The sequence below is a fragment of the Meleagris gallopavo genome, chromosome 16 (genome assembly GCF_905368555.1).
Source record: "Meleagris gallopavo chromosome 16, MGAL_WU_HG_1.1, whole genome shotgun sequence".
NCBI lineage: Eukaryota > Metazoa > Chordata > Aves > Galliformes > Phasianidae > Meleagris > Meleagris gallopavo.
This window is the reverse complement of record NC_139419.1, coordinates 8,530,439-8,557,613: the sequence shown is the minus strand read 5'-3', so window position 1 is coordinate 8,557,613 and position 27,175 is coordinate 8,530,439. Positions and strand designations below refer to the sequence as shown.

General features: G+C 36.7%; 1 protein-coding gene across 11 annotated transcripts in view; it reads right to left on the bottom strand.

Annotated features, from left to right (window-relative positions):
• Positions 1–27,175, bottom strand: part of VWA3A (von Willebrand factor A domain containing 3A) — a 30,341-nt gene extending 3,166 nt beyond the window's left edge. For 2 of the 11 annotated variants that reach the window (XR_014886759.1, XM_085237387.1), the window contains exons 1-31: positions 27,019–27,174; positions 25,806–25,918; positions 24,890–25,014; positions 24,737–24,811; positions 24,020–24,074; positions 23,243–23,341; positions 22,393–22,499; positions 22,113–22,238; positions 21,615–21,723; positions 21,282–21,347; positions 20,697–20,822; positions 19,140–19,278; positions 18,947–19,050; positions 16,626–16,720; positions 15,080–15,199; positions 14,136–14,210; positions 13,284–13,428; positions 12,125–12,323; positions 11,664–11,734; positions 10,552–10,710; positions 9,789–9,879; positions 8,604–8,714; positions 8,016–8,113; positions 7,712–7,864; positions 6,954–7,062; positions 6,196–6,340; positions 5,634–5,778; positions 3,545–3,696; positions 2,780–2,906; positions 1,972–2,069; positions 640–703 (exon numbers count right to left, since the gene is read on the bottom strand). Coding sequence is in view for 9 of the 11 variants with exons in the window: in XM_085237387.1 (XP_085093513.1) it covers positions 640–703; positions 1,972–2,069; positions 2,780–2,906; positions 3,545–3,696; positions 5,634–5,778; positions 6,196–6,340; positions 6,954–7,062; positions 7,712–7,864; positions 8,016–8,113; positions 8,604–8,714; positions 9,789–9,879; positions 10,552–10,710; positions 11,664–11,734; positions 12,125–12,323; positions 13,284–13,428; positions 14,136–14,210; positions 15,080–15,199; positions 16,626–16,720; positions 18,947–19,050; positions 19,140–19,278; positions 20,697–20,822; positions 21,282–21,347; positions 21,615–21,723; positions 22,113–22,238; positions 22,393–22,499; positions 23,243–23,341; positions 24,020–24,074; positions 24,737–24,811; positions 24,890–25,014; positions 25,806–25,895 (3,378 nt within the window). In the remaining 2 variants the exon portion in view is untranslated. Of the gene's footprint in view, positions 1–639; positions 704–1,971; positions 2,070–2,767; positions 2,907–3,544; positions 3,697–5,633; positions 5,779–6,195; positions 6,341–6,953; positions 7,063–7,711; positions 7,865–8,015; positions 8,114–8,145; positions 8,205–8,603; positions 8,715–9,788; positions 9,880–10,551; positions 10,711–11,663; positions 11,735–12,124; positions 12,324–13,283; positions 13,429–14,135; positions 14,211–15,079; positions 15,200–16,625; positions 16,721–18,946; positions 19,051–19,139; positions 19,279–20,696; positions 20,823–21,281; positions 21,348–21,614; positions 21,724–22,112; positions 22,239–22,388; positions 22,500–23,242; positions 23,342–24,019; positions 24,075–24,736; positions 24,812–24,889; positions 25,015–25,801; positions 25,919–27,018 lie in introns of those variants that run through there. The other 9 variants (XM_085237389.1, XM_085237388.1, XM_085237392.1 and 6 more) reach the window with 9 other exon arrangements.

Sequence of the window (27,175 nt, the reverse complement as noted above, 5' to 3'; positions counted from 1 at the left end):
AGTGCAGCTCTCTCTGTGGTTGTCTCCCTTTTTTCCCCTCAAATAGCTCTTTGACAAATGCTTGCCAGTTCTCGCCTTTCTAATTTAACTCTAAGAAAGTATTGTTACATTCATACCCAGGAATTTCTCTCTTTTTTTTTTAATTTGCTAATTAAAAAGTAGCACGTTGGCTCTGTGAGAGGTTTGGTTTGTCCAGCTACCTCTCCCACTATCTTGTAAAAATAATACGGTGTTTACTGAGTCTGTCTTTACTATTAATAGCATCTTTTCCCAATCAGTATTATTCATTTGAATGATAAATCATGCAGCCCATGTAGCATTTTTTATTACAGCCACTACATCAGGTACTGACCCTCCAATGTGCTTAGCCATTTGCTCTTAGAAGAAACAAAGCCATTCATAGAACACATGTGCCTGGCTCCTTTAATCCCCAAAACATAGTTCTCTTTGAACTGTTTTTTTGTGTATATTAGGTTATATTGTGGAACCAGCTCAGCTAAGCACTAAAATCATTGCAAAATTTTCAGCTTTGGAAAATGTCACTTCTATTAATAATCTTCACAGTAAGCTTATGATATGTTATCCTTCTAATGAAATTTTTAAGCTATGTATAAAATATGATTTATGGTGACTATTTACCTGAGCACTGTTTTTAAAAACAGAACTGTCCTTTTGGTTTATATTCCATTTTTGTAGTAAGAGCCTGTTTGAAAGAAAAAAAAAAATCACACAATTACAGTAGCTTTTCAGGAAGATATAAAGTAGCTTTTTAAGTCTGTGTAGCCATGAACTTGTGTCACAGAAAATCTTTTTATTGCAGAGGTATAATGCATTTTGAATCTCTTTACAAGCACTTCTGCCTGCTGTTACTAACAAAATGGCACTTTCTGCTTCTGGCAGTTAGAAAGCATAACCATGAAAGAACATAAGGATCAACACAACTTTACTGTCCTTTCCTTTGGTTCTAGGCAGGTACCAAACCCAGCTCTGAATGATACTAGATGCAGCAGGAAACTGTGTGCCATGTGAGCCAGTTCAGTTGGCTGAGATACAGATGGAACGAGAACAGAAAAGGCAAAGAGAAACTTTGTGGTAAGTGAGGATGCTAAAGAGAAGAAAAGGAAAACTAAGGGAGAAAAAACCTGAACATGCAGAGAGATAAGGTAATTGAAAAGAACTGAAAGGAAAGAGGGGAAGACAGGACAAAATCTGGCAGGCCCAAGACTTGAAGGGAAAAGGAAAAAGACAGAGAGTCATACTAACTAGGAAAACAGAAAACGACCTAGATTGAGAGATGAGATTTTGGTCAAATCCTTTGGTAAATCAGAACATGAAAGAAGAATGAGGAAGAGAGGAAGGCTTAGGTAATCCTCACAGGAAAAAAGCCAGTTGACATTTTAGAGGTTTTTAAAGAAAAAGGGAGATAGATGGTAACTTGAAAAGCAGAAGGTTTGCTGATGAACAGATCTCACATTATTCCTCGTGACAATTTAATTCCAGCAGACAGAGTGCATGATGGGGTGGTCAGAGAAATCAGGCGAGGTAGCACAGAAGGAGACTATGTTGATTTTGTAAAATAAAAATAATGTGCATTTCAGGGTAAGAATTCAGACTAAAGGAAGAGGTACTATAAAGGACATTTTATTTTTTCATAATCTATACATAGAGAAATATAATGATTTGGCACATGATAGAACTCAAAAGGTGAAGAACAACCTAATGTAATTTCTCTTTGATATAAGTGTTGGAGGGACCACAATGGTATGACAGTAGGTAATAGTGTAAGACTTTAAAATTAAATCCATCTAAAGCAGAGAAATCATTTGCATGCCATTTTCCACACCTCAAAAAAAACTACAATTGGTAGTACAAGGAAGAAACAGCAATTCTATTGCAAGTACTAGACACTGGAATTCAGGTTTCCTTTTTACTTCATGAAATAAAAATTATTGGAAGATTCTTGATACTCACCTCAAAGATTTTGCCTGCTTTAAAAAACCTCTAGCTTTTGCTACTTCCTCAGTAAGTTTCTTTAAATCATCTCCTTCGAAGTATGGGAAAACCGGATCCTGAAAACAGAATTGAAATAATCTACTTTAACCTGCATCTACTTCCTATTTTCAGTTTCTACACGTTTAATGATCTGCCAAAGCTCCACATCTCCCTACCCCTATCTTTTTGCAGAGGCCTTGGAATTACAAACAAAGAGCAGAGCAACTCTGTATTAAATAAGATTCTGCTCATTAACGAACTTTTCTACTGTGGCAATCATTAAGATCTCCTGTTATAACAATGTGCTAAACATTGTACGATGATTTTACAGTGACAAATGTAATTGAAAATGATTTGGGTAAAAAAAAAGTGTCAGATACACTTGGACAGATACACAGGACTTGGCTTTAAATTTCTGTATCATTTCTAACCTTGAAGAGCTAAGGAAGAATATATGCTGCTTAGTTATCATAACCTCCATAGACAGGTTGCTTTTTTTAACAAGAGGCTCATTGTACCATTGTACCATGCTTCTGCTTCTCTTTCAAAAATGTACATTGCATTATGCATTTCTTTCAAAGTTTTGGTCACCTGGTCGAGGCAGAGTGCAGATAGAGCAAGCCAAAATTAAGATTTCTCCTTTTGATTTCAATATGAAGTATTGTAAGATTCCTGTCTTATTCTTCTAGTGATTTTTCTTTTTTAAATGCAGTTTGACTACTAGATGAAGAACTAAGTCAGAATAAACCAAAACCAAATCCAACAAGATCCAAACCATTTAACATACATCCTCATCATCAAATCCTTCTGTCAGCATTCGGTGTGCCGCTAATTGTCCATCCATGTCTCCAAAACTGCAGTGGTAGCGCCCTCCTGTTTGGGAGGCAAGCTTCTTCAGAAATTCATTTGCTTCTCTGTTAATAATAAAGTAATGTCACTTATGAAAATTATTTATCTGAAAGCAAGAATAATATTCTCAGAAAAATAATTTCTGAGAATGCCTCAAGAAAATATTAAATCAAAATAAGCAGTTTGGAGGACTTGGCTTTAAATATCTGTATCATTTCTAACCTTGAAGAGCTAAGGAAGAATATATACTGCTTAGTTATCATAACCTCCATAGACAGGTTGTTTTTTTTAACAAGAGGTTCATTGTAGCAACAGAACCAAAATAAGAAGCTAAACCAAAAAAATCAGAGACCTGGTTGGCAAAGAAAGGCAGTAATATTTCACAAAGGGTAAGAAAACCGAACGCTGGGAGATTCCATAAGAGGAAGGAAAATTTTGTGTGTGCTCCACCACTTACTCTCTGCTTTGAGCCTCTCTTACTTACCATTGTCCAACATGCCCAATAAGTAGATGTAGGAGATGCAGGCCACACAGCAACTACGTGTCAGAACAGCCTGCCCCACTCCCACTGGTATGAATGTCTGCCTAGCTCAATCCTGTTCAGTGAACTGAGCACATGGCATGCACTGAGAACTCAGCCTTCTGACAATAAATAATCACTTTAAGGACTGTCTTTTTTTTGTTCTTGCTATGTATCACATACCTGTCTACACAGCTAAAAGAAATGGTGTGGATTTTAATATCTTGTTGCTTTCTCAATCTTTCAATTTCTTTCAAAATCAGATTGCAACTGGTATCTGGTTTTCCATCAGTCAATATATACAATGCCTCTACACCTTGGAAACTGAGAGCTTTCTAAAAAGCAGAAAACAAATAGCTAGAATATTTAAATGAAAAGTAACACTTTAAAATGAAAACATTCAAGTCCAATCATTTAAGACAACTTCACTATCTTTATTATCATTGTCATTAAGTTAGTTCTTTTTCCTTTTCCTTTTCACTAAAATGAACTAAATCAAATATATATATTATACCTTTATAAAAATAAACAAGCAGATAATTTGTAGCATGAGGTACAATACATACAAGCAGAGCACCATCAAAAACTGAATTACTGAAATAAACAAAGATGAGTAGATCCCCTTAACTAGTTCTGCAGAACTGCTGACAGAGTTCTTTCCAAAGACCGAAGACTTTCATCACACTTTAGCAGAGTAAAAGATGCTTAATATCTGAAAATCAGGCTAATTAGGATTTGGCCTTTCTACATCATGAAAACTTGCTAGGATAATTGGCTCAGCGAATTTAACCTCTATGTAGACATTTCTTACAATTCTACTGCACTTGATCTGCCAAGAAATCCAGAAAATGTATATAATTAGTCTTTAAAAGTACCAATAAAAAGAATCACTAATTTAGGCTAAAATTTCTATGCAGATTTAAATTTTAAATCTCATGAAATTGCAAGTTCTCTCAGTTCCTGTTTTAAGCTGTAATTACCAGTTAATTTCTGAGATAAGAATTTTTAAGGAACTTTCTTTCCCTGCTTCTGAATTTCAGGAATCACATTCAATATCCATGTGATTCCAACCATCACTGCTTCTTTAAGATCCCTGTTTGTCTTCTGCCAAATATCCGATAATCACAGCTGTACATAAGTAGTAGTGGCTGTTTTCTCTCTCCAGGACTGTTTGAACACAAGGACTGATGCAACTACTGACATTTTTCCCAAATTGAGAATGAGGAGTGCATCTTTCTATTTGTGAGCCTTGTGGAGACAAACTGCGGCTTGATTCCAGATCCATTAAATGTTTTCAGTATAAGAGGTGTTTCATGTTGTGACCGAATAGTTTTCCTAAAATATTATCAGTCAGATGGAAGTGCTTTATCAGTGCAAAACACCTTTTCTTCTCAAAAATGCTCTTGTGGGACTGGGATAAAATGTTGTTTCTGCATTGGATATTGAGAAGAGCAATTCATCTAAAGAAGTAAGCTATAGCATATCCTTAGAAATAGCTGATGTGAAAAGTAGAAATACCATATAGATATTAGTAATGTATTTTAGAAAGATAGTTACCGAATTATGTGACAAATTCTTTCTCACAAAGCTGCAATAGACTTTGAATGTTCTAAACAATGTGGGTATAGTATTCTGAACTGGGAAACATACTGTAAGGTTGTTCATTAGGCCAGCAGAAGTGAAATACATTTAACAAGCTTTCAAGGAGCCAGGGCCTTTACACAAAGCAGAACTGTCCCACTCTGTGGGAATGTTAGGATGCCATAGGCAGGCTCCAAGATACTCCCCTCTATCCTCCTTCCAAGCTTATCTCTATGCAAAGACAGATGGAAGACCAGAACAATGACTCAGTGTAAAGGGCACAAGTGCTAGGGGGTAATCAAACAATTAAGAGGTTATGTTTATGTTTATATTGTAAAGCAGGCATCCGAAAGTTATGACCAGATGTTTATTAAGAAAGCAAGTGTTAGAAAGCAATTAACCAATAAAGATATTTGTGTTTGGGTGGCAAGGATCTGTGTTTTCTTGGTATTTGTATGATTAGTGAAACGTCGTGAAAGAGTGTGAACCTGCAGTGCTCAGTCAATGAGGAACCAGGGGAGAAAGAGATGAGTGTTGGGCAATAGGAGATAAAAGATGTAGCACTGTTTTCTGTGTGCACTCCTGCTTGCAGGAGGCCCACCACTGCAATTGCAAATAAAATTTGCTTTATCAGAGATACTGTCCTGGAAGATTATTTGGATATTTCCAACACTATACACAATTTACTAACCTGTAAAGCCATAAGGATACAGGTATTACCATGAGCGTGGAATTTGGATACCCACTGCACAGCATCGTGACATGTTTTATCAGTTGCCTCTACAAGATGCTCCTTCCAACTCTCTGTATTTTCCGCAAATCTCAGCAGGTTAAACCTTGGGAGAAAGATGGCCCACAACATTTAAATCTAACCAATCTTAGTAGACACATTGTATAAGACACTTTTGAAACAGAAAACAAAAACAGATGAACAAAACCAACCACCTATTATTGGAACACAGGATAAGAAAACGTAAGTTATTCTGTGTCAACTGAAAGACCCATGGTCTTTTCCAGTCCAACCATCCACTAATCACCAACAGTCCTCACTAAACTATGTCCCTCAACACAATGTCCAAACGTTCCTTGAACACCTCCAGTGTTGGTTACTCCACCACCTCCCTAGGCAGCCCATTCCAGTGCCTGATCACTCTTTCAGAGAAGTAGTATTTTCTAACATATTACTACGTATTGTTTCTTAATTACAGAAGTAGTGCAGAAACAGTGCAATGTTTATCAGCAGTTTATTATACCTGACTTCATTTTTTCTCAGCTGCTCCCAGATAAGGGAGGTAAGTTCCTTCGTGATATGTGGCAAATATGGGTCCATGGAACCAGATGTATCAATCAAAACACAGACATTTGCTTCTAAAATGGTACCAAACAATCTTCGACTTCCTGCACCAGAATCATTAAAACTAAGTGTTATTACCCAGACTTATTATGTTAAACATACGATTTTATTGAGCCTATGGTAAAATCTTTCATCTTCAGGAGTTACTCTGGACGCATTTCTACATAACAAATTCTAATATGAGTGGAAACTAGGCTGTTCAAGGATTAGTGATAGGAATGTCTTCCACCATTTCTAGTACTAACAAGCATTAGTTACTAGCCATTATTACAACTTGCACTAAAAACAGGTTGAACTCTGCAATACAGAAAAAAAAAAGTAACCATTTCCTAACAAAATTATTTATATGTAACAAATCGAAATAATTTTTGAAAGCAATGATTCCATGTTAAAAGAGGCAGCTGCTACCACTCTAATAATTTCAACCCGTGTGCCAAGCACACAGTTCATTAAGGTTTTGTCTACAAACAAAAGCTTATTGCTAAAACAAGATATATATATATATTTTTTTTTTTTGAAAGAAAAATGAAAACTGGGTTTCCAGAACAGAGTTTGAAACAAAAAGCAATCAAGAAATGGAATTTTACAATTACGCTGCTCCAAATCACAGGACAGACACGACAGATTGTGCTTTATAGGAAAGATGCACAGCAATACCTGACAGAAGCCACTGTATTCTCTGTAGGTAGCGTAGCAACACCTTCTCCATTTGTTCAATGTAGATTTCCAGTTCTTTAGATTGAACCTGCAGATGTCTCACAACCCCCTGAAAAATTGTTCATGCAAAAGCACCTTAACAACTGTTATGAATGTAGTACCTGCATTAGGATTTTTTTTTATCTCTAACTCTATGAAAAAGCATAAAAAACTTTTATGACTCAGTTGCTACTAAACAACTGCTTTACCCAAATTAGGAAAACCTAGTTCTTATTTTAGCCTGTTGTTTCAAGCAACAAAATTAAATAACTTGTCTGGAGAGATGCATCTGTTACACTCCTTCTGACACTTTTATAGATAAAATAAGCCAGTAATATCCTAGCCTTAACCTGCTATGTTTTTCTGGTCACTGCACAAACCAAATCAATCAATATACAACATTCTTGTAGTTTCCTATCACATCTGATTTCCCAAAGTTCTCCCTAAAAATAAATTTTTATATTACTATTCATACTGGATGAACAGAGGAGATGCCATACATTCTAAAGATCCCATGCTGTTCACATTTCAAATATACTAATTATCTTTTGTGGTGAATAGGAGACCTCTAGTTTTCTACTAGCACGTTCATTTAGAATGAAAAACAAGGAACAATAGAGGGACATAAGACTAGCATCTCACAAACACTGATTAATATGCACTGTTTTAGCAAATACAAAGCCTCTCGATATAGGTACATAAAATCTACAAAAGCTTACATTGATTTCTACACTAGGGAAGATAGTGCAGTACTTTGCTGACACTTTCTTGTGCAGAGACTCCACAATTTTCTTTTGGTGAGTGCAGCTTGGACCAAACATCAGTCTGGGCAATTCCAGTTTAAGCTTTTTAATACTGTACTTTGTCAGCCACTTGTAAGACAAACAAAAGGTGCAATTGATTGTTAGTAAATTTTAGAACTATTCAATTAATAATACATTGTATAGAACCACAATTTAAATGTTCACATTAAATCTTATTAAGAATTATTAAATGGCTATTTATTGGTAAGGAGCAAAATACCTCCTTGCTTGAACAGATTTCCTCTTTTTTTGGCAATCTGACAGAGGGAACATGCTTTCTTATGCAAACAGTCTTTGGATAACTTCGGTATACTGCACCTAGCAAGAAATACTTGGGAATGTTAGGTTACCTCTTCATAGCTCTTCACACATGACCTCATAGCCCTCTTGGAGCCACATGAGAATATTCCTGGTGGTAAAATAAAACCAACAAACCAAACAACAACAAAAAACCCCCAAGCATTTCACACACAATTTTTCATTTGACAAGAATTCAAAATTGCTATATGAAGGAATACACAGTAAGCCATTTTATCTCCAGCATTATCTTTAAAAAAATCCAAACAATTTCTTCTCGTCACCTAAGGCATGACAGCATTTTTCCTTAAATCATCTTTGACGAGAAGATCACAAAGCACTTAACCAAAAGTCAAATTAAAAAATCCCAAATCCACCCCTATTTGATAAATGACACTCACTTCCACTCATTGTTTACAGCTGATTATGCGTGACTTAGTATCCAAACTGTTTTATATTATAATAACTGCCAGGAAAAAGGCTTCACCCATTGCACCTTGGTAACACATACCCACATTTCTTCCTTTGTCAGTATAAAATACTGACACAGAACACTCTGGCTGTTTCCTTGGCTTATATTTTCTTCTGTTCTCAGCCTGAGGCCACTGTTTTATTGTTTGTACTACAAAGGAAAAAAACCAACAACCAGCAACACCATAAATGATGACTTCATTCAGCTGAGGATAAAACTGACATGCAATCCAGTTCTTCAGTTGCCACAGTTACACATACTTAATTTTCTTGGATACCAATTAAGAAGAATCTATATTATAGAATTTGTCACATACAAATCAAACCATAATCTGTACAGTTTATAAATTACCATCAGTAAGAAATGTCATACTGGATAACCTGAAAAGATTAGGGGTTTAGAACAAGCAAAGCATTTGTTGCAACATTCGGTTATCATGGCACACAACACCTCATATGCAAATATGAACCCAGATTTGTAAAAGTTACTGAATATCAAGAATCTGCTACCAATCAGTCAGTATTAAAGGCCCAAATTTAATGCAAAAATTCAACAAATAAACAAAACAAAAACCAAAACCCGGCAGATGTTAGCAAAGATATAAGAACAAAACAGGAAAATTATGAAAATGGAAGAATTGACCAGCAGATTTGGAATCAATTTAAAAGCTGTTCCATGCACCAGAGTAGCTGCAGGATGCAGCACTTCAGATAACCTGACATTTGTGTTACAGTTTTCCTTTGTTACTGGATCATAAATAAGTGGAAGAGCATATTAGGAACAACTGCTTACAAGAATATTAACCAAAAAACATGATATATTAAACTAATGATAAATCTCTGAATTGTTGTGACTTAAAAAAAAAAAGTATAAATTGTAAACAAAGACAGGTGAGGTTTTAATTATGCTTTCAGGCATGTGACAAAGGAAGGCTCTTCTTTCCACCACATATATTTATGTTTTCTGATACAGGATGGATATTCAATCAAATGACATGGAAACAGTTATACAGCTGGGCAGCATTCTTCCTCTCCTAATCTAGACAGATGACAACTACAAGTCATTTAGAGGTATTTCACAAACTGCAATGTTCCCTATCGCTCTGTCTTCAGATAAATACTGCTAGTGTTTCTAAAAACTTAAATCCTTCAGTTCTAATTTAATACTTTATTTTTAGCAACTCCCAAACAAACTAAAGACAAGAAGCCCCTCATCCATGCAGACCTGGTGGAATTTCTGCTTTCGCACTGGTGGGACGCCACGCCGGTCCTCTTCTGGAGGCGTTTTTCTCCGCACAGTGTTTGTCTTTGATGTGCTGTAAGCACAAAGAGTAAAAAAATTAAGAAGTATTTTAACCATACAGTATCATAATTGCCTAACTTATTCAAAACTGGAACTATCTTCCATTATTCTCTAATACCTGTTTTACTCTGGCTCTTCTTGCTAGCCAGCAGGTTGCTATTATGACACATTAATTTGTAATTTCTTGCTAGGTTAATAACTCTAATTGCTCTGTTTTAATTTTCTTGCAGACCTTCTGCTGCCATTAAACTGAAGACTAATATTTAAAATCAGATGAGGTTGGAGCATTTTTGTGACATGAAGGAGAGTATATTATGGTAATGGATGGACTTGCTAAATAAAAGCGACTTCATAAAGCATGGTTCTGCTTTGCCTTTGCTTCTATTAAACACTAAATTTTTAAGGTCAGAGGAGGGGCAATTTAGACAATTTTAGATACTACAGTGTTATTTAATTACAGCTATATTTAATTACTTCACAGGATTTAGTAAGGTGTACTTTTTTTATGTAGCACTTCGAATGCAAATTAAAATGTAAATTCATAGTAGAGTCCCAGTACTGTTATTACTTCCTTCAAATTTTCAGCCTGAGCACTTCTCTCACAAAGACCAGCACATGACAGCCAGTTCATATCACTAATTAAAACAGACTGTATCTTAAAATAGAACTGTGAAGGATTTCAAACCTGTCTAGCCAGACTCAGAGCTGTAGGTTTTGGAGATGGCAACTTCTGCGGCCTTCTTTTCTCTTTCCTGACAACCATGGTTGCACCTGCTTCTGCTATAAATGGATTAGCAGGCTGATTTCCTGAACGTTGCTTTAAGGATTCCACTAAGAACGCACACTGAAATGGAAGTTCACACTACTTAGTAATTCATAAACATGACACCTCAAAGACAGACATCCTGTATTTAATAAAATTGGTATTTCTTTTATTTATTATAAAAATAATAATCAGGTGATGCTTAACAACTCATAACCTCTTTGTGTTATACTTGCTAAAACACATGGGAAGTAAATCCTCCCTGCTCTGAGCAAACATTCTAAAAGAAAAAGGAACACTATCTGCACAAAGCCCAGGAAAAATGAGAAGATGAACCGAATACATTCAGCCATTAAGCAATACTATCAGATAACTTAAGACCCTATTGAATATTCACCAGCTGTTCTTTACAAAACAAATCAAACAAAACACATCACCACCAACAAAAAGTTTAATCTCAGACTTGCTGTGATCTCTGGCCAGATATCTCATTGCACATATCCTTCTATTCACACTTCAGAAAGAAAATGCTTTCATACAGCCAGGCTGGATGCTGCCCAAGCAAATGTATTGCATATCTTGGGGGAAAAGTTAAATGCATGCAATATGGAGAGAGACTGTCTAGTTCTACACCCTTACTATGCTTCAGGAAACTTTTTTTTAATTATTAGAGAAATGTACTGTGCAACTGACAACCTTTTCCTATGCTGTGATTTAAAGGAGTATATGAACCATCCGTCTTGGGAAGAACTTATCATAGGATTGGCAACAAACAGAAAAATCACTTCAATTGTGAACTCCTTATATTTGATAGGAAATCATGGGCACTCTAACAGCCATCACTGCAGTGCTCTGGTATCACTGCTTTTCAGTCTGTGTTTACTCTAAGTGGCCATTCTCACATTCTCGAGTTTTCCTCCCTGTCTTACAAGGAATTTCATGCTGTCCAATTTTCTGCACTGCCTGTTGAACAAACACTATTCAATTTTTTTCTGAAGAAAAGCATAATTTCAAAAGACATATATAATTCATACCTTTTGGGAGTAGTTCTTTGCTTTTTCCATTTCAGATACAAGAACAGTGATATCATCACTTTCAAAAATACCTGATAATGAAATACATGCTAATCATTACTTTTAAGTATACAGAAAAGTGTAGAGTATGTCAAATATCAACAACAACAAAAAATAAAAATAAAAAAGCCGTTTCCCATTTGTTATGCAGTCTTTGCCTCCTACACTTGTAAATAAATTTTAACTGTGTATCTTTAAAATATCTAGCAAAAAACAGTGAATTTGAATAGAAAAACTCAAATTAATGCTGCATTATAGTATTCTTTATGATAGCCAAAAGCCTTAATTAAACTAAGACTTATGTTTATATCTCAGTGCTAAACTAAACTTAAAACTAAACTTAATTAGAGGTAAAAAATGCAATAATAGATAGTTGTTTATCATTTGTTAAATAATAAGTGCTGACTCTCCTTTTCACGTACCTGCTTCTCCAAACCAATGAAATCTCCCATTGGCAGCCTGTACTATTTCTTTAAAAGCAATGGCAGTTTCTGTTGGGGTAGCATAGCGTGCTGGAATAATCCCACAGGAGTCAGCATCCTCCATTACACTGAACAGACAGACATGAAGCTGCAAATCAAAACCTCTGCAAGCCTCAGCCACGTAGGCACTGATTGTGTGCTATAAGGCAAAAATAAATCAAAATCAGAATCTCTCCGTACCATAGATGAGTTTCCATCTGCTCCAGTTTTTCCTGAATTGATGAGCAAGCATTCTTAACCTGCATAATTCAGCAGAGGACTATAACCTGAACAGCTCAATGCCTCCTCAACTAATGCATGTAGTCCAAACCCACTGCCTTTGTTACTGCTAGTGGCAATGCTGCAGCCTAGAAGTGAGATGGAGGTAGTTATGAGAATCAAAAACACAAGGTTGTGGAATTCAAGCTGGCCATGCACTGCTGCAAAGAAGTAGAGATGAAAATAATTCATTTAGATTTTTTGTATGCATCTTTCTTTTTCCTGTTTTTTACATCAGTTCTTAATGATTTCTTAGAGTTGTGCAGAATTTCCAGTTTAGCAACACAGGCAAGACAGACCTATTGTAAATGCATGGTTACTCCAATTGGATTACTGCATGTTCAGACACTCCAGGCAACGGAAGTGGCTTAACAGCCACAGAGCACGTGCACTACAAAAATGTACTCACGCAGTGGATTACTGTTATTAAAATAGGTGCTGTTTCTATATAGTGTATTATGAAGTTTCACTGTACAGTTATCTGTGGCTTTGATCCCATAAGGAAATGCTACAATATGAGGAATGTGAGTGGGTTTCTTCACATTCAGAAATATGTAGTGAAATGATGGTCAGAGTTGGAATGAGCCAAAGATCTTAGAAATACTACTGGAATTTTCTGATTTGTGCACTATTAATAATTAGAACTTCTAATGCACAGTGACTGCAGAAACAAAAATCTGAGATTCTGATATTTCTGTGGTCATAGATATGTAATGGAGAAGTATTCTGCCAACAAAGCTATGAAAAACAGCCAAAAGGATAAAAGAGAGGAAAAAATAAAACTGAGATTAATTCTGATGGGAATTTGCAGAAGAACTGTAAAACCTGTAAAGATACTCACTGTTTCTTGATCAGGTATTCCAGTAGTCAGCAGGTAAATTCCTTGTGATTTGTGTTTATCCTTTTCTTTGAAGTCTACTTCCACAGCTCTTCTGAGAGCACTCATGAAATTCCTACTCCCATTGCACTGCAACCTCAATACCCACCTGAGAAGTTTACATTTCAAAGAGTGAACTGAGAAGAGCTTTTGTTTCTGCTAAAAGCAGTAAGAGAACTCTGAATCTTAAATAACACTGCTTTGGGATCTATAGGTTTTTTGACAACAGCCACCAAAACGAGATTATACAAGCATTCAAAACATTTGTTCTAGTTTCTGTATTTCCACCATAGCAAACTACTTTTTAAGGTAAGTTTCAGAGCACGGAGGTGAAAGAACTCCCTCTTAATTTTATGTGGGAAAAAAACTGTAATAGCAGAACTGACAGGAATAAAAGAAAACCACAGAGGTATAATGAAACTAATGAGGATATAATTCCATGAAGAGATTTAGTTTCAGTGTATATGGGGAAAAACAGGTTAGCTTCCAGATCTCAGCTGAATTTGAAGTAATTTTAAATTCTTTTTGTGACCTGTGCATTTCTTAAAAATCTCTACATTTATGCACAGATATACTCTATATACACATGAAATACAAAGACACCAGGACATGCTGAACTTTATGATAGTTTTCACTACCAACCACCTAAAACAATCTCTATAGAACAGTTAATGGCAAAGTATTTTTGTGATATTATAAACTTGTGAATTGTCTAAACTGTTCAGAATGCTGATTCATTTTATTTCTTTCTTGTATCTGTTTTACAGTATCTATGCTCACCTAATTCCTAAGTATGGGAAAGGAATTTGATCCTACCTCCAAGCTTTTTGTAAGTTTTCAGGCTGGGAAGGAACCAGTTCCATCTGCCAAGGCATAATGTGGCTCCCAAATCTTTTAGAGAAAGATAACAGCAATTAATTCTCACACTGTGCTTTAAAACAAACAAAAGAACTAGCATAATTATCTGACAAAAAATCTGACTTAGGGCATTACACAGGTAAAACTGTTACCTTTTTCCAGTTTCACACCATTTAGTTATTCACATTTATCCATCACTCAGGGGTAGTCATATTTTCAAAGCAGTGGGCCAGATTCCATTTTTTTTCTTGAACAGGATGCTAAATGAGCTGGTAAAAGCTCAGCAGAGGTAAGGCAGGATTGCAATTGAAACAAAACAACAACAGACAAACAACATACTCCCCAAACCAATAACCCAGAGATGCTGCTTGCATTCATCTTATGAAGTAAGGGTTCTGTTCTCCCATCAATTTTGGAACTCCATGAGTCTGTCTTTTTTACCTGTCAATCAGGTATCTGCCCAGCTGCTCTGTCATATGTTTCTGACTAGCAGTGTGAGAACAGAAGCTTAAGAAGAATAAAACATTAAGGAAATATTGGAGTCACTGTAAAATTTAAAGTGCATTCTCATTACTGCTCAGACAGCTGAAAAACCTTCTTCTAGTAAAAGTTTCTACCATGTGAACTCACACTGTTACGAACAATACAAGAAAAGAATCTCATCCAACCAGTTTCAGTTGGTCCAAAACAAAACGATTATTTTAATTACTAATTTAGTTTCTATACATCTGATCCATACATTTAGTGAGCAGTTCTGTCAGTGCTACTCCTGCAACTACTTCATCGTAAGATGTGAAATACAAGTAAAATTCTAAAATATCCCCATTGGTAATGACAATCTATCAACATACTTCTTTCATTGCAAAGTGACATTTATCTTACAACCATAAGTAGCTGCTTACGCTATAATATTGAAGCAATCCTTGTCTGACATTTGTTCTTCGAGTAAAAGTCGCAAAGAATGTTGGATATGGATGATGCAGGTAGAGTTTGGCACTGATATATCAACAAGTATAACCACCCTATATAAGAAGCATGTTATTTGTAAAAAATAAGAAAATTAATTGCATATTATCATCTTCACTGCATTCTTGAGCTCACCAAAGAAAACATCTAGCTATGTATAAACATGTATAAACCATATCTATATAAAAATAATAATCTGTACAATCTAAAGTGAGATTCTTAAAATATACCAACAGAAATTTCTATCTTCTTTAAGCTATGCAATAATCAGTGCACTGGCACACCTAGGCACATATTGGCTACTGAACCCTCATCAGCTCCTCTTTCTACTCTTTCTTCTCTGTACTTGAATATCCAGAACATGGCTGAAACTTGGCTGTTATTCAACAAGAAGAGTTGTTGGATAATTCATTGTCCTTTCTCCAATCATCATTCCAGGAAGCTACACAGTATCATTCCAAAGATAAATGGTAAATTATCTCCCAGCAAGTCACTGACAAACAGTGCTTCTCAGGCATCAACTGATTGATGCTACCTGGAACAAATATTAATTATTTGGGAAAAAGAAACTACTGATGTTGATCTTCAGAATAGTCTCATATCAAGGTGTGCTTGTAAAGACAATGCAGGATGGCCGCTGTGAATGGAAAGGGAGCAATGCTTATGGAAAGTATCACAGATGTTATGGACAGTCAGTGGGACAGGTGTGCCCAACACAATTCAAGCTTTGATGAATGAATGAAGAGTTCCCTAGTAACAGTGGCCAATGCTATCTTCTCTGAAACTTTATATTCAGTGTTTGCAAGCAAGACAATAAGAGCAACTACGCAACTGAAGTTGGGTGGGAGACCTCTGCTAAAGATTCAGACACATTGTTAATAAACATTATCATTATTGTTATTATTGAAGATGATCCTCAAACAAAATCAGTTAAAGAGCTCAATTCTCATGCAGGGAAAAAATCTGAAGTTTTTCTGATAAATCTGCATTGGCATTTGTCATCTGGCACTGCAATGCAATTCAGTTGGAGGCAGAAATTTAAAACTAGGATGAAACTTATCTTTCTGATAAGAATCCATAAGAGGCTGTACAGAAACACTCTGGGTATCAATACTAATAGGATGGGGTAGGAGAGTTGACATAAACGCTACATTTGGCCAGAAACACCAGGTATATACGTGGCTTAAGACAGACCACTCCCCAAAGGCTTACTTGCTGGATAACTGAAATGTAATTGTCTTGTCTTATTTGATGGATATGGCAGTTTTTTGTAGACTGATAATAACTGTAAATTCACTAGATCAGTAAATAAATTAATATCAGTATCTGTTGTCAAAAGTGGATTGCTTGCCCTGGTCCTATCTGCAACTGTTGTCTCTACATCTGACTGTTTTGTGCCCTCTGATCCTCAGTGCTCATTTACACATAAAGCAGGGGTTGACAAAACCAATACACAAAACCAGGACTGTCAGAATACAATACCTCCTCTCACAAACACTTCCCCAAATTCTTCTGCTAGCAACAGCCAGCCAGTTAATTCGTTTTTCATAGATTCTTACCATTTTAGCAAGGAGTTTCTGTGGATAAAATAAAGAAAATTTAAGGTAAAAATTTTCAAGTAAGTATTTTGTAACCAAATGCTTAATCCAGAAGTAACATTAAAACATATCAATGATTCTCATTCATTTTATTGATACCATTTTATTAGTAGTAACGATAGCAAAATACAATCCATGAGATAAACATAAAATGACAAAACCCAACATAGGGTCTAAAATATTCTCTTCATCTTCACTTTGTTAGCATGATTCAAAGTAGAGGCCAGAAAAAATAAAACAACCAACCACCTTCAGCAACATTTGTAATAAAATGTGACATTTAAAAAAATATTTTCAAACACATACCATTTTTTTAACACCATATTGACTTGGAGACATTAAGGCCATTTGTCCCAACTCTACAGAACACAACCTTTGCAAGCATATGTATGCATTACATGCATGAGGACAAGTCAAGGTAGAAAAGGGACATGGAACTCAGAAAGAAACTATAAGGTGTACTACCAGAGACTTACCTATTGCCATTGCAACGTAGACACTGCTGCATATGCTACCCAAAAGGAAACAAACTGGCCTACTCTGCATCTTTCTTATTTATCACCATCTTTCCATCTCTAGGGTGAGCCAGTACATAGCTGGATGCTTTCCTACTTTTTGTCTTGTAAAATTTTCTTCACTGACCCCTTCAGAAGTCTTACAATGCAAACACTGCATTGCTTGCTATGGAAATCACACCATCAGGGCCTTAAAGACTATTGAGAACCAATGTTTAAACACACAGTTGCAGATTAGAAGGCAAGGAGAAAGAATTGTATAAGTATTGCCCAGATCTGTCAAACTAAAGGTGGCAATTAGTATCATCAGATACATCAGCTTTATTGGCTGAACTTTCTCCAGCTTTCCATGCCTACCCGACAGGGTGTGCTCAACATTCTTATGCTCTTTCATAAAAGTAGTTTCCCACTAATTTCCTGCTAACAAACAGAATAACAAGGCTTTGTGATTACAACGTTTTACCCCAGGTTGAGGACAGTTCTTGTCTTGTCCATATTGCAAGATGTGAAATTCTAGATCTGAAAGCACTGTGAGCCTCTGCTCATCAAATCACGTTGCAGAACCTTCCTGTTTTTCCCAGGATTCAAATCCCTCCACCATATTTCACCGTTCACATTAAGCTGCAGAACCAAAGCTGCAGCATTCACTTCCCACACATGCCCAGCAGTGCCTGAAGACTGCAGCTGTTCCTCCTAGCTCATTCACTTTGGAAGAAGAAAGAAAAAAAAATTCCACGCAAGCTGTCACTAGAAGGATTTAGAACTCAGGTTCTGGTGCCATGGTTTCCCAAGAATCAGGTGGCCTCTACTGCAGTGTCTCTGTCACACAATGTCTGCATTCTCCTCATAGGAGGCACACTAGCAAAAGGTGTATTCATCTAACACACAAAATAATTTTTACTAGTAGAGACCAAGACTCTGCAGAGACAAGTGCAGCTCATTATTTAACTAATTCAAATGATGTGATTTGCAGCAACATGCTGTCACAATATTCAGAATTCATTCTAAGTATAAAGAATAGTTGAGCATATGCTAAAACATTAACTACAAATGCCCAACTTGTACATATTAATTACTGATACCTTACTACAAAGTAGAAGTATGAGAGCCTTCTATAAAGAATTTGAAAATAATTTCTGCTTTCCAATGCTGAAAATGCCGAAAACACATCTAAATCATTTTCCCTCAACACTCATATTAGGAAAGATAAATTGTCCACCTGTATGATAAGAGTGTTAGAGGAACACAGTAAAGGCTAAAATGCTGCTCTTGCAAGTAATGCAGAAAAATTAGATGGTAATTGAGCCTGACAAGGTTGTGTCCCTACTAAAACCCACCTGATACTTGTATAATATTGGCAGGTCAACATGAATATTTTTCACAGTTCCATCATGCCATTCAAACTGCATCATAGCTTTCTAGAAGGATAAATAACAGTTATATGCTTACAGAAGCCTATATAAGTTACAAGAGCATGGAATTTCTTCCTGAATTATTCTTAAGAATAATATAAATTTCTGATCTGAATGCACAACTCAAATTTCAGTCAAAACCCACAGAGTGTCATTATCTTATAAAGCACCAATTTTAATTAGAAAAAGTAGCAGTAGAAATACAGACAAACAAAAAAACCCAAACCAACCAAACAAAAAACCCAATAAGAGAAAAGGAGCAGGTCCCCATCACTTGCCTCATGTAGAGTTGATGATACTGTTTTTTGAAGAATAGGCACAAATTCTTCCACAGGAGAAAAAGCATTGGGAGCCAAAACTTGATAAAGGTTTAACTTCTTAGCTATAGCAAGGAACAAAAAAATTAAATAAAGCATATTTTCTATCTTTATTTCCTGTTTCTTATCTGTTATGCTTTTCCTTCTGTGCTACCTTTCAATCCATTTGTCTTTAACCATTCTGTTGAAGTTCTGGCCAGGCAGTGTGGTGTTTGAATAATTAATGGTCCTTCATGCTTTCGAGGCTTTGATAGGAAGCAAGGAATTGCTGCATTTGCAACTTCTGTGGAAACCTAAAATGGATTTTAAGAAAACATCCTGCAAGTTTTTGCATATTTTCACTCCCTCACACTCAATCTAAACATCCAGCACAAAATTTTAGTTTTACTGATGTTCAGAGTGCTGAGATTGCAATCATTAAAATACTTCAAAAAAACAGCTACCACTGGTCCTCCCAGAAATAGATTCTGTAGGACAGTGTTCCATTAACTTCAATCCATTAGCCACAGTGCAAAAATCCACAGGGAAAATGAAAACCTCGTAGCTGTACATGGGAAAACAGACAGTTATTTTGCTAAAAAAGGCAGGAAAACCATCAGCATTATACACAAACCAAATCTTGACTTCTCCATTTCCTACCTGTACCGATCTGAAAATCAAAATGAAACACGTTCTCCATTCATTCACAACAATGCAAACAAGTCAACAAACTCCTATGGGACATTAGAACTCTTTCACTTAGAAAAAATGTGTAAGAGACCTATCTCTTATAAATGAATGGAAATCTGTGGAGACACTTTTTCATACAAAAGATTTAATTAATACGTCTCTGAAATGACATGCTTTTATTTAGGGATATAGGACAGTCCACATTTTTTCAGGGTGACTTCTGCCTCCTACGTAGTCTGAATGATTCTTAATATTTATGAGGTTGGATGAGAGAAAAAAGCAGTACGGATTGTATGTATCACATACACACAACAGAGAGAATGAGGAGAAGCAGAGCTAGAAATATCATTCCTAGATGACCATTTTACCTCTAGCCTGGAATATTTCAGGTCAAATAACCAGATGTGCAAAGACACCTGATGGAAAATTTCACTGCCATTTTAAAAGCAATCTTGTCCACTTCGCAGTTGTTGTGACAGAGAACAGACTATTTTGTTAACACAAAAGTTCCTCCAGAGCCACAGATTTATAGAACAGCAATGACAAACTTTGAGCGTGAAAGATCAGCAATTACTTTGCTTTGAACTCAGCTAATTTCAAAGCTTCCAGGCTCCAGGGAAGTACAGAGATAACAGTATGGCAAAAAAAAAAGAGATATATTTCCATTTCTGACTATCTGCACAGGCTGAAAGAAAGATATCAGAAAATAATCTCTCTATCAGGCTAAAGTAGAACTGGAATTTCTCCAAACACACCGCAGAAGGAGGAAAAATTAACAGGAGATGTATTTACTTTCTCATCCAAATTTCATCAAGAGCACTTAGAATTTATTTTCTGGGAGAAAAGACATTCTGGAGAATTTGCTGGTTTTGGCCTTACTTTGCTCTTACATCAGATGGCCAATATATAATATTCAGACTTCACTTATCAAAGTACCTGAACAATCATATGTTTTTTTTTCATACTGTGAACACTAAGGACTTCTACCTCTGATACTTCAAAGTACATGTGGGAATATATATACACACACACACACACTTACATCTGCTATTCCACTAATAAGTGAGACATCAACACGCCTTTGAAAAGTCTGCTTGATACTCTTGAGTAGGTCCTTAGCCTTGTGAGATTCCTGAAGCAGCAGATTAACATCACTACTGTCAGAATTCTGTACATACAGAAACAAGGGGAAAAAAGTTAACTGCTACTCAAACATCAACCAAGCACAGCTTTACTATTCAATGTGTGTGCATCCATATAGAACTGCCTGGTGTGGTAAAATAGAGTGTAAATGTACCTAAGATTCTACATATGGAAGTTTATTAAAAATACATTATTCTTTACTATTTTGAATCAGTTTACAATAAACTCATCACTACTTTCATCCTAATTGTCAGCTTTGAGTCATTGAGAAATATTTGCAAAACTTCCTGTGCTTTTTAGGAAAATATTTTCAGTTGCAGAAACAATAAACGGGTGAACTTGCCACATCCTCAGCAGTTCTGTGACCAGTGCACTCAGCTCTGCTATAAACTTCCTCTCAGATGATGAGCAGTTTGTCTTCTAAAAGTGAAGAGTCACCAAACATAGGAGAGAAAATTCATTTGCCTCTCTAGCTGTCACCTACCTCTCCCTTTGAAGAGTAGCAATGATAACGGCCACTGACAACTTCTGCAAGCTTTTTTACAGTTGCCTACATATTTAAATAGGAAGAAAAAGAATTACTTTGGTTTGGTAATCTCTGTGGTTAACATAGGTTATTAGTATTCAATTCTTAATTACAGACAGATAAGGAATCTTTAAGGTACAGGTAGAGAAAGCCAAAGACATTATAAGATATTTTCATTGCTTTCTTCCCACTCCTGTTTTAAGGACATGTTCAAAATCTCAATAAAGTCATTTACAAAATAGGAAATAAATGATGGGACACTTAAGGAAGTGAGCATTGACAGTTACTTACAATAGCAGCAGGACTGCCACAATCATATGTAACAGCATGAACCAGAAGTCTTCTCCCTAGCATACATTGCTGAGCATAGTCTGCCAGTATTTCCAAAGACTGATCAGGGCTGATTTCAATAAGTAAATATGGAAAAGAGAAAGAAAAATATCTTAGCAATGGCAGTAACGAAATGAGAGAAGAAGAGGCCATACTGAAGAAGACAGAAAAGAAAACATTAAATGAGAAAGAAATAACAAATCATGGGAATTAAATCCCATCATTTAGCATAATTTTACCTCCTCTCCTTCAACAATTACTGAGTTTCTACTACTGGCATTTGAATGTGTTCAGAAATGATAATAAAAGCACTGAAATTTTGTTTTGGTTCACAGCGACTGGTGGATGAAATGAGCTCATTACTAAGTAAGTAATTACTATTTTTGTAACAAGTTCAGATTCTTGTACCAATCCTGTATCCAAGTTAAAGCTGGTTGTTAGAACACCTAATGGACTTACCAGCTTCGTATTATAATCACCAGAGAATTCAGCTCTTTCACTGCAAGGACATGTTTAAAGGCTTTCAGCAAATTACAGCCTCCTGCAGGTGCCAGCTGCTGTACCCACTGTCTTGCTTCACCTAGCCTATGGAAAAAAAGGAACACATGCACTCAATGTGCAGGTGCTGAATAAAATTGACCATGAAGATTACTGCAAGGCACAGGGGCAACAGATGAAGATTGCTCTAATTAAATTGACCTGGTCTGAAATACCTTTACAGAGAAACTAACTTACTTACACATGAACACCAACGTTTTTCGGACTCTCCCATAGAGTTGAAGTTTCTGTACCAAATGAGAGGCAGTACAATTGCTTCTTATAACATAGCTGTTCATCTATTAAGAACTAACAAATAAAAAGTCTGTTAATGCATTACTATCCATGATGCTACTCGTAGAGTTACTACATAAAAGAACAAAGCCAGAAATATGCTAAAAACAGCTGACAGCAGTGTTTTCAGCTACCACAGAGAAATGCTTCCAAAACAAGTCACACAAGTGACTAAGCTAAGGAGTACTGAAACAAGGAGGCAAACTTACAGTAATCCTGTCAGTTTGTTAATAGAGACACAGAATATTATTCTTCTCTTCAGTTGATGTGCATACAAAACAGAACGTACTGTTTCACAAAGGGCGTATTCATTCGCCAAGAAATTACTAAAAATTTTAATATATGTTCATGGATAGGGCTAAACAACAGGTTAGGCATTAGGATTAAGTGAAACCTAAGTTTTCTTTTTAATTTTTTTATTCAGAATGCTCAAATGAGGAACTTGAATAGCACAAATCCATTTGAAATAATGCCTGAATGTGGGAAGTGAAATTGTACTCTACATATGGCTTGGTTTCAGCTCTTATGCTGCTTCTGAGAATGCTGGTACAAGTATTGAGAAACCTGCTGTTATTATTATAGTAGGTTGCAGTAGTTTATTTGGATTTAAAGATTGCAATTTCAAAGTCATTTAAAGAATAGCTTTCTACAATAGAAGACTATTGCACATTATGAATTCAAGAGGATTTTCCCTCTCCTTAGCTATGAGTCTTGATTTACATGTTACAGTAGCCAAAGTCTGCTCTATTATTACTCACCAAAAGATCTTTCTGAAAACCCTCTAGTCTAGGTCTGTCACTCAGACCAGACACATCAACCACAAGTCCAACTTTGGTTCCTTTTACAAGGCCAAACACCTTAAAAAAGAAGTCACTGTAAATATTAAGCTTATGTAAAGTTTAAAAATGTTTCTGTATACTCTATACAATAGCATTTTAAATTTGGGTGTCACAAATTTATTTTCACTATAAGCTTTCAAGCATAAAGATGAGACAGTGACAGACAAGAAGACAAAAGAGTACTACCACACTCCTTGCTTCTCCTTATCAGTGAGTCACACTGCTTCCCTTCCAAGACTATCTATTAATCATTTGGGACAATAAAAAGTAACTTTGGGCACAGCATCTCCTTCAGATTGAATCAATAAGACAGATTTTGGGATGCATCTTGTTTCCCTGTCCCACCTGAGATAGAGTTATGTCCCTCTCCCACTGCTGGCCATGGGCACTGCTAGGCACAGTGAGTCATTAACCAGCTGCGGCAGAGGGCACCAACTATGGCAGCTGAGTTCCAGCCAAAAGTTAAGCTTGGCTTTGGCTATTCCTCTTTAAGGGTACTGGGGGGTCCCTATTAAAATTGCTAAGAGAAATAAAAAGACAACATCTAGAAAGCAAAAATCCCAGATACCAATGTAAAAGCAAGAAAAATAATCTTTCTTCTTTCTGAACGCCTCTTCTCACTAGTATTCAAAGTAACTTATTCTTTAATATTGTATAGAGCTTTCTTCTGAACACATACTGAAAAGTTCAAGTTACCTTTCTGCTGTCCTTCAACAGCCACTGAATTCGTTGCTGATAAAGTTCAACCACCCTGACAAAAGCCATAGCACAGCTTTAGATAAGGCATTCTTTTGCATGTAATCAACAATTTGCCTTCATCATGTCAAATCACCTTTTAAAAGTTTTCAGTGTTCTCATACAACCAACCATTACAGGGCTAGCCATTTTACTACTTCTTCCCCCAAAGGTATTTGACTAGAGAAGGAACAGGCTGAAAAACCAGATTATTGAAATGTTTTCTCATTAGTTGCTGACTTATTCAAGTGAGAGAAGGAGAGGGATGTGGGCCACGTGTTGAAACATCTGGCAAAACTAAGTTAGATCATCACACAGATCTTACTGACAGGAGATGCGTTTAAAACAATCTATATAATTGTTAAAGACACTCATGAAATACAGCTTTGTGACTGGACCTCTAGACTAATTTTAAACAAGTGATTTTTAAAATATACATGAACTGAGGCAAAACAAAGTACTTGTTTTCCCCAGACATTGTTCTATGTTAACCAAATTATTTTTATCACCTACTGCGTAGGTTTTACAACTTGGAGAATAGCACTACAAATGAGAAAAATCTTTCGCCTTTTCAAAAAAATCAAAGCTGCTCCTATTTTAAATCAGATTTGCAGACAGTTTGGTGGGATAGCACAGGTACAGTTATGCATCATAACCATGAACAAGATCAAAACTTACTCAGAAACTCTGGCCTCAAAATTGGTAACAGCCTCTTCTGCCAACTCTATTTCCTCAGCACCACTCCTTGAATCCCTGGAACACCACGTGCAATTAACATCAGAGATGCACAGAGATCAGGACTAATTAAAGGAAGTGCAACATCATACTTACAAAATAATAGTGCCTTTGTTCACCAGATGCTTTAATGTTAATTGCAAGGATTCTAAACTATAGTTTCTTAGCCATTCTTCCGTGGTTTGCACCTTTTTAGGCAGCATTTTCTTCATTTCTGTTGTCTACAGATCAATTAAGAAAAAAACAAATACAGTACAAAAAATGAAATGTGTCATTCAAATGGAACAAAACTATAAGGATGGCTGCAGGTAGGCTGTATATAGCAAAGAACAAAGTAATTTTAGGTACTGGTATACATCCACATCTGATGACCAGTAAGTTTTAGGACAAGTAAAATGCTCTGCATTTGATGCAGGCTTACTGCTTTATTTATATGAACTGCACCATAAGAAAAAAGCCTGGAAAACTCAGTATGACCCGCAAGAATTAGTCAACATAGTCCTGAACCACACAGGCAATGAATTTTGAATTGAATTTCAGATACAAATTTAAAAGGTTTCACAATAGTCCTCACTGTGAGCTAAGGAAAGGGGAGGAAGAGCTCAGTTTGGGGGAGGTAGGTAGGAAGACAAAAAACAGTTCTGTAAAAGACATAAAGGTATACACTTGTGAATTACCAGAAAAGAAGAAAAATTAAGCATCTCCAAAACCTGCCTCACAGATTTTGAAGGGGTATATACCATCTTCCACTTTTCTGAAGAAAAAACACAGTATCAACTTTCAATCTACTTTATAATTTTTGTCTGATACATTCATAGACTGATGCACCTTAACAAAGAAACCCCACATAGCTTCATTACTTTTGTGCTTTTATCAACTGCATTATCTGCATGCATATGCAAATATACCTAAGAAACAAATCAACTGTTTTTCAGCTTATTTTCCATGCTGTGTATTTATAGGGTATGTGTTACTTCTCTAGCTGTTCCATTTAGCAGGAAAACTTGCCTACCAGCAGATCCTGTGTCTCATTAGCACACATTACCAGCAGTCCATTATCTGGTTCTAGATCAGACATCCTGCTGTGGTGGATGGTCACCATGCACAATGGCTTTGGCAGTCACCCTATAAGACACCAAATTTTATGGGATGACTTTATTATCAAGAATATTCCTATATTATCATAAAGCCTTTTTAAAGTTCTTCATGTGGGAAATGTTATGCCTTGGAGCATGTCCAGAGAAGGGCAACCAGAGAAGAGCTGTGAAGCATTTGGAGCACAAGTCTTATGGGAAGCAGCTGAAGAAACTGGGGCAGTTCAGTCTGGGGGAGGCTCAGGGAAGACCTCATACCTCCCTACAGCTCCCTGCAAGGAGGTTGTGGTGAGGTGGGGGTTGGCCTCTGCTCCCAAGTAACAGCGATAGGACAAGAAGGAATGGCCTTAAGTTGCACAAGGGAGGTTGAGGTTGGATATTAAGAAAAACAGCTTCTCTGTAAGAGCATTGATTCACTGTCCTAGAGGTGTTCAAGAGCTTCAGAGACGTGGGATGTTGGTTAGGGGGTGGTAGGGATGGCTTGGGGTTGGACGAGAAGATCCCAGTGATCTTTTTCAATCTTAACTATTCTATGATTCCATGTTTTCTATTTTGCCACTTATTTACATGTTCCATTAGATATCTGATAAACTTTTGAAGGGACATACTACACAATTACACAAGCTGCAATTACCGACTGTCCATTCATAAACTCCCAGCAGGATTTCCTAACGCTGACCTTACCCAATTTTTCAAAGAACTGACCACTGTCCAACAACTGTGCTGTCCTCCTGCTGTGTGCATCCATTACATGAATAAACTCAGCATTAAAAAAAGAAAACAAGACACTATCGCAGCAAAACGCTTAATAGCTCAAGACTATACAGCATTCCAAAAGCAGTAGAATTGGTGGGAACTTATAAACCATGATTACACAGCACGTAGGACAACAGCAAATCAGGGAGCAGCTTCAACGAGGAATTAAGTTATCCACCTATAGAAAACACTCTGGAAGCTATTTGATGTGGGTTTTCAGGCAGTTTATTAGTTGTATGGGCGACTGGGAGACCGACGGCGCAGCTCAAACAGGAAGAAAGGCAAAAGCAATCCTCGGGGCTCGGCAGAGACCCCGCCCCTCACCTCACTGAGGAAGAAGCCCCTCCGCTTGCCGCGTTGTACCGCCCCACTCACCTCAGCGGGAAACGGCTCTCCAGCTCCTTTTCCTCCTCACCTCCGGCAGCCTGAATGCCCGCCCCGCCTCCCGGACCCCCGCTCAGCACCGCCGGCCCGAGCCGCTTCCCGCCCCTCCACAGCCGGCCGCGTGCGCGCTGTGTTACCGTCGGCGTTG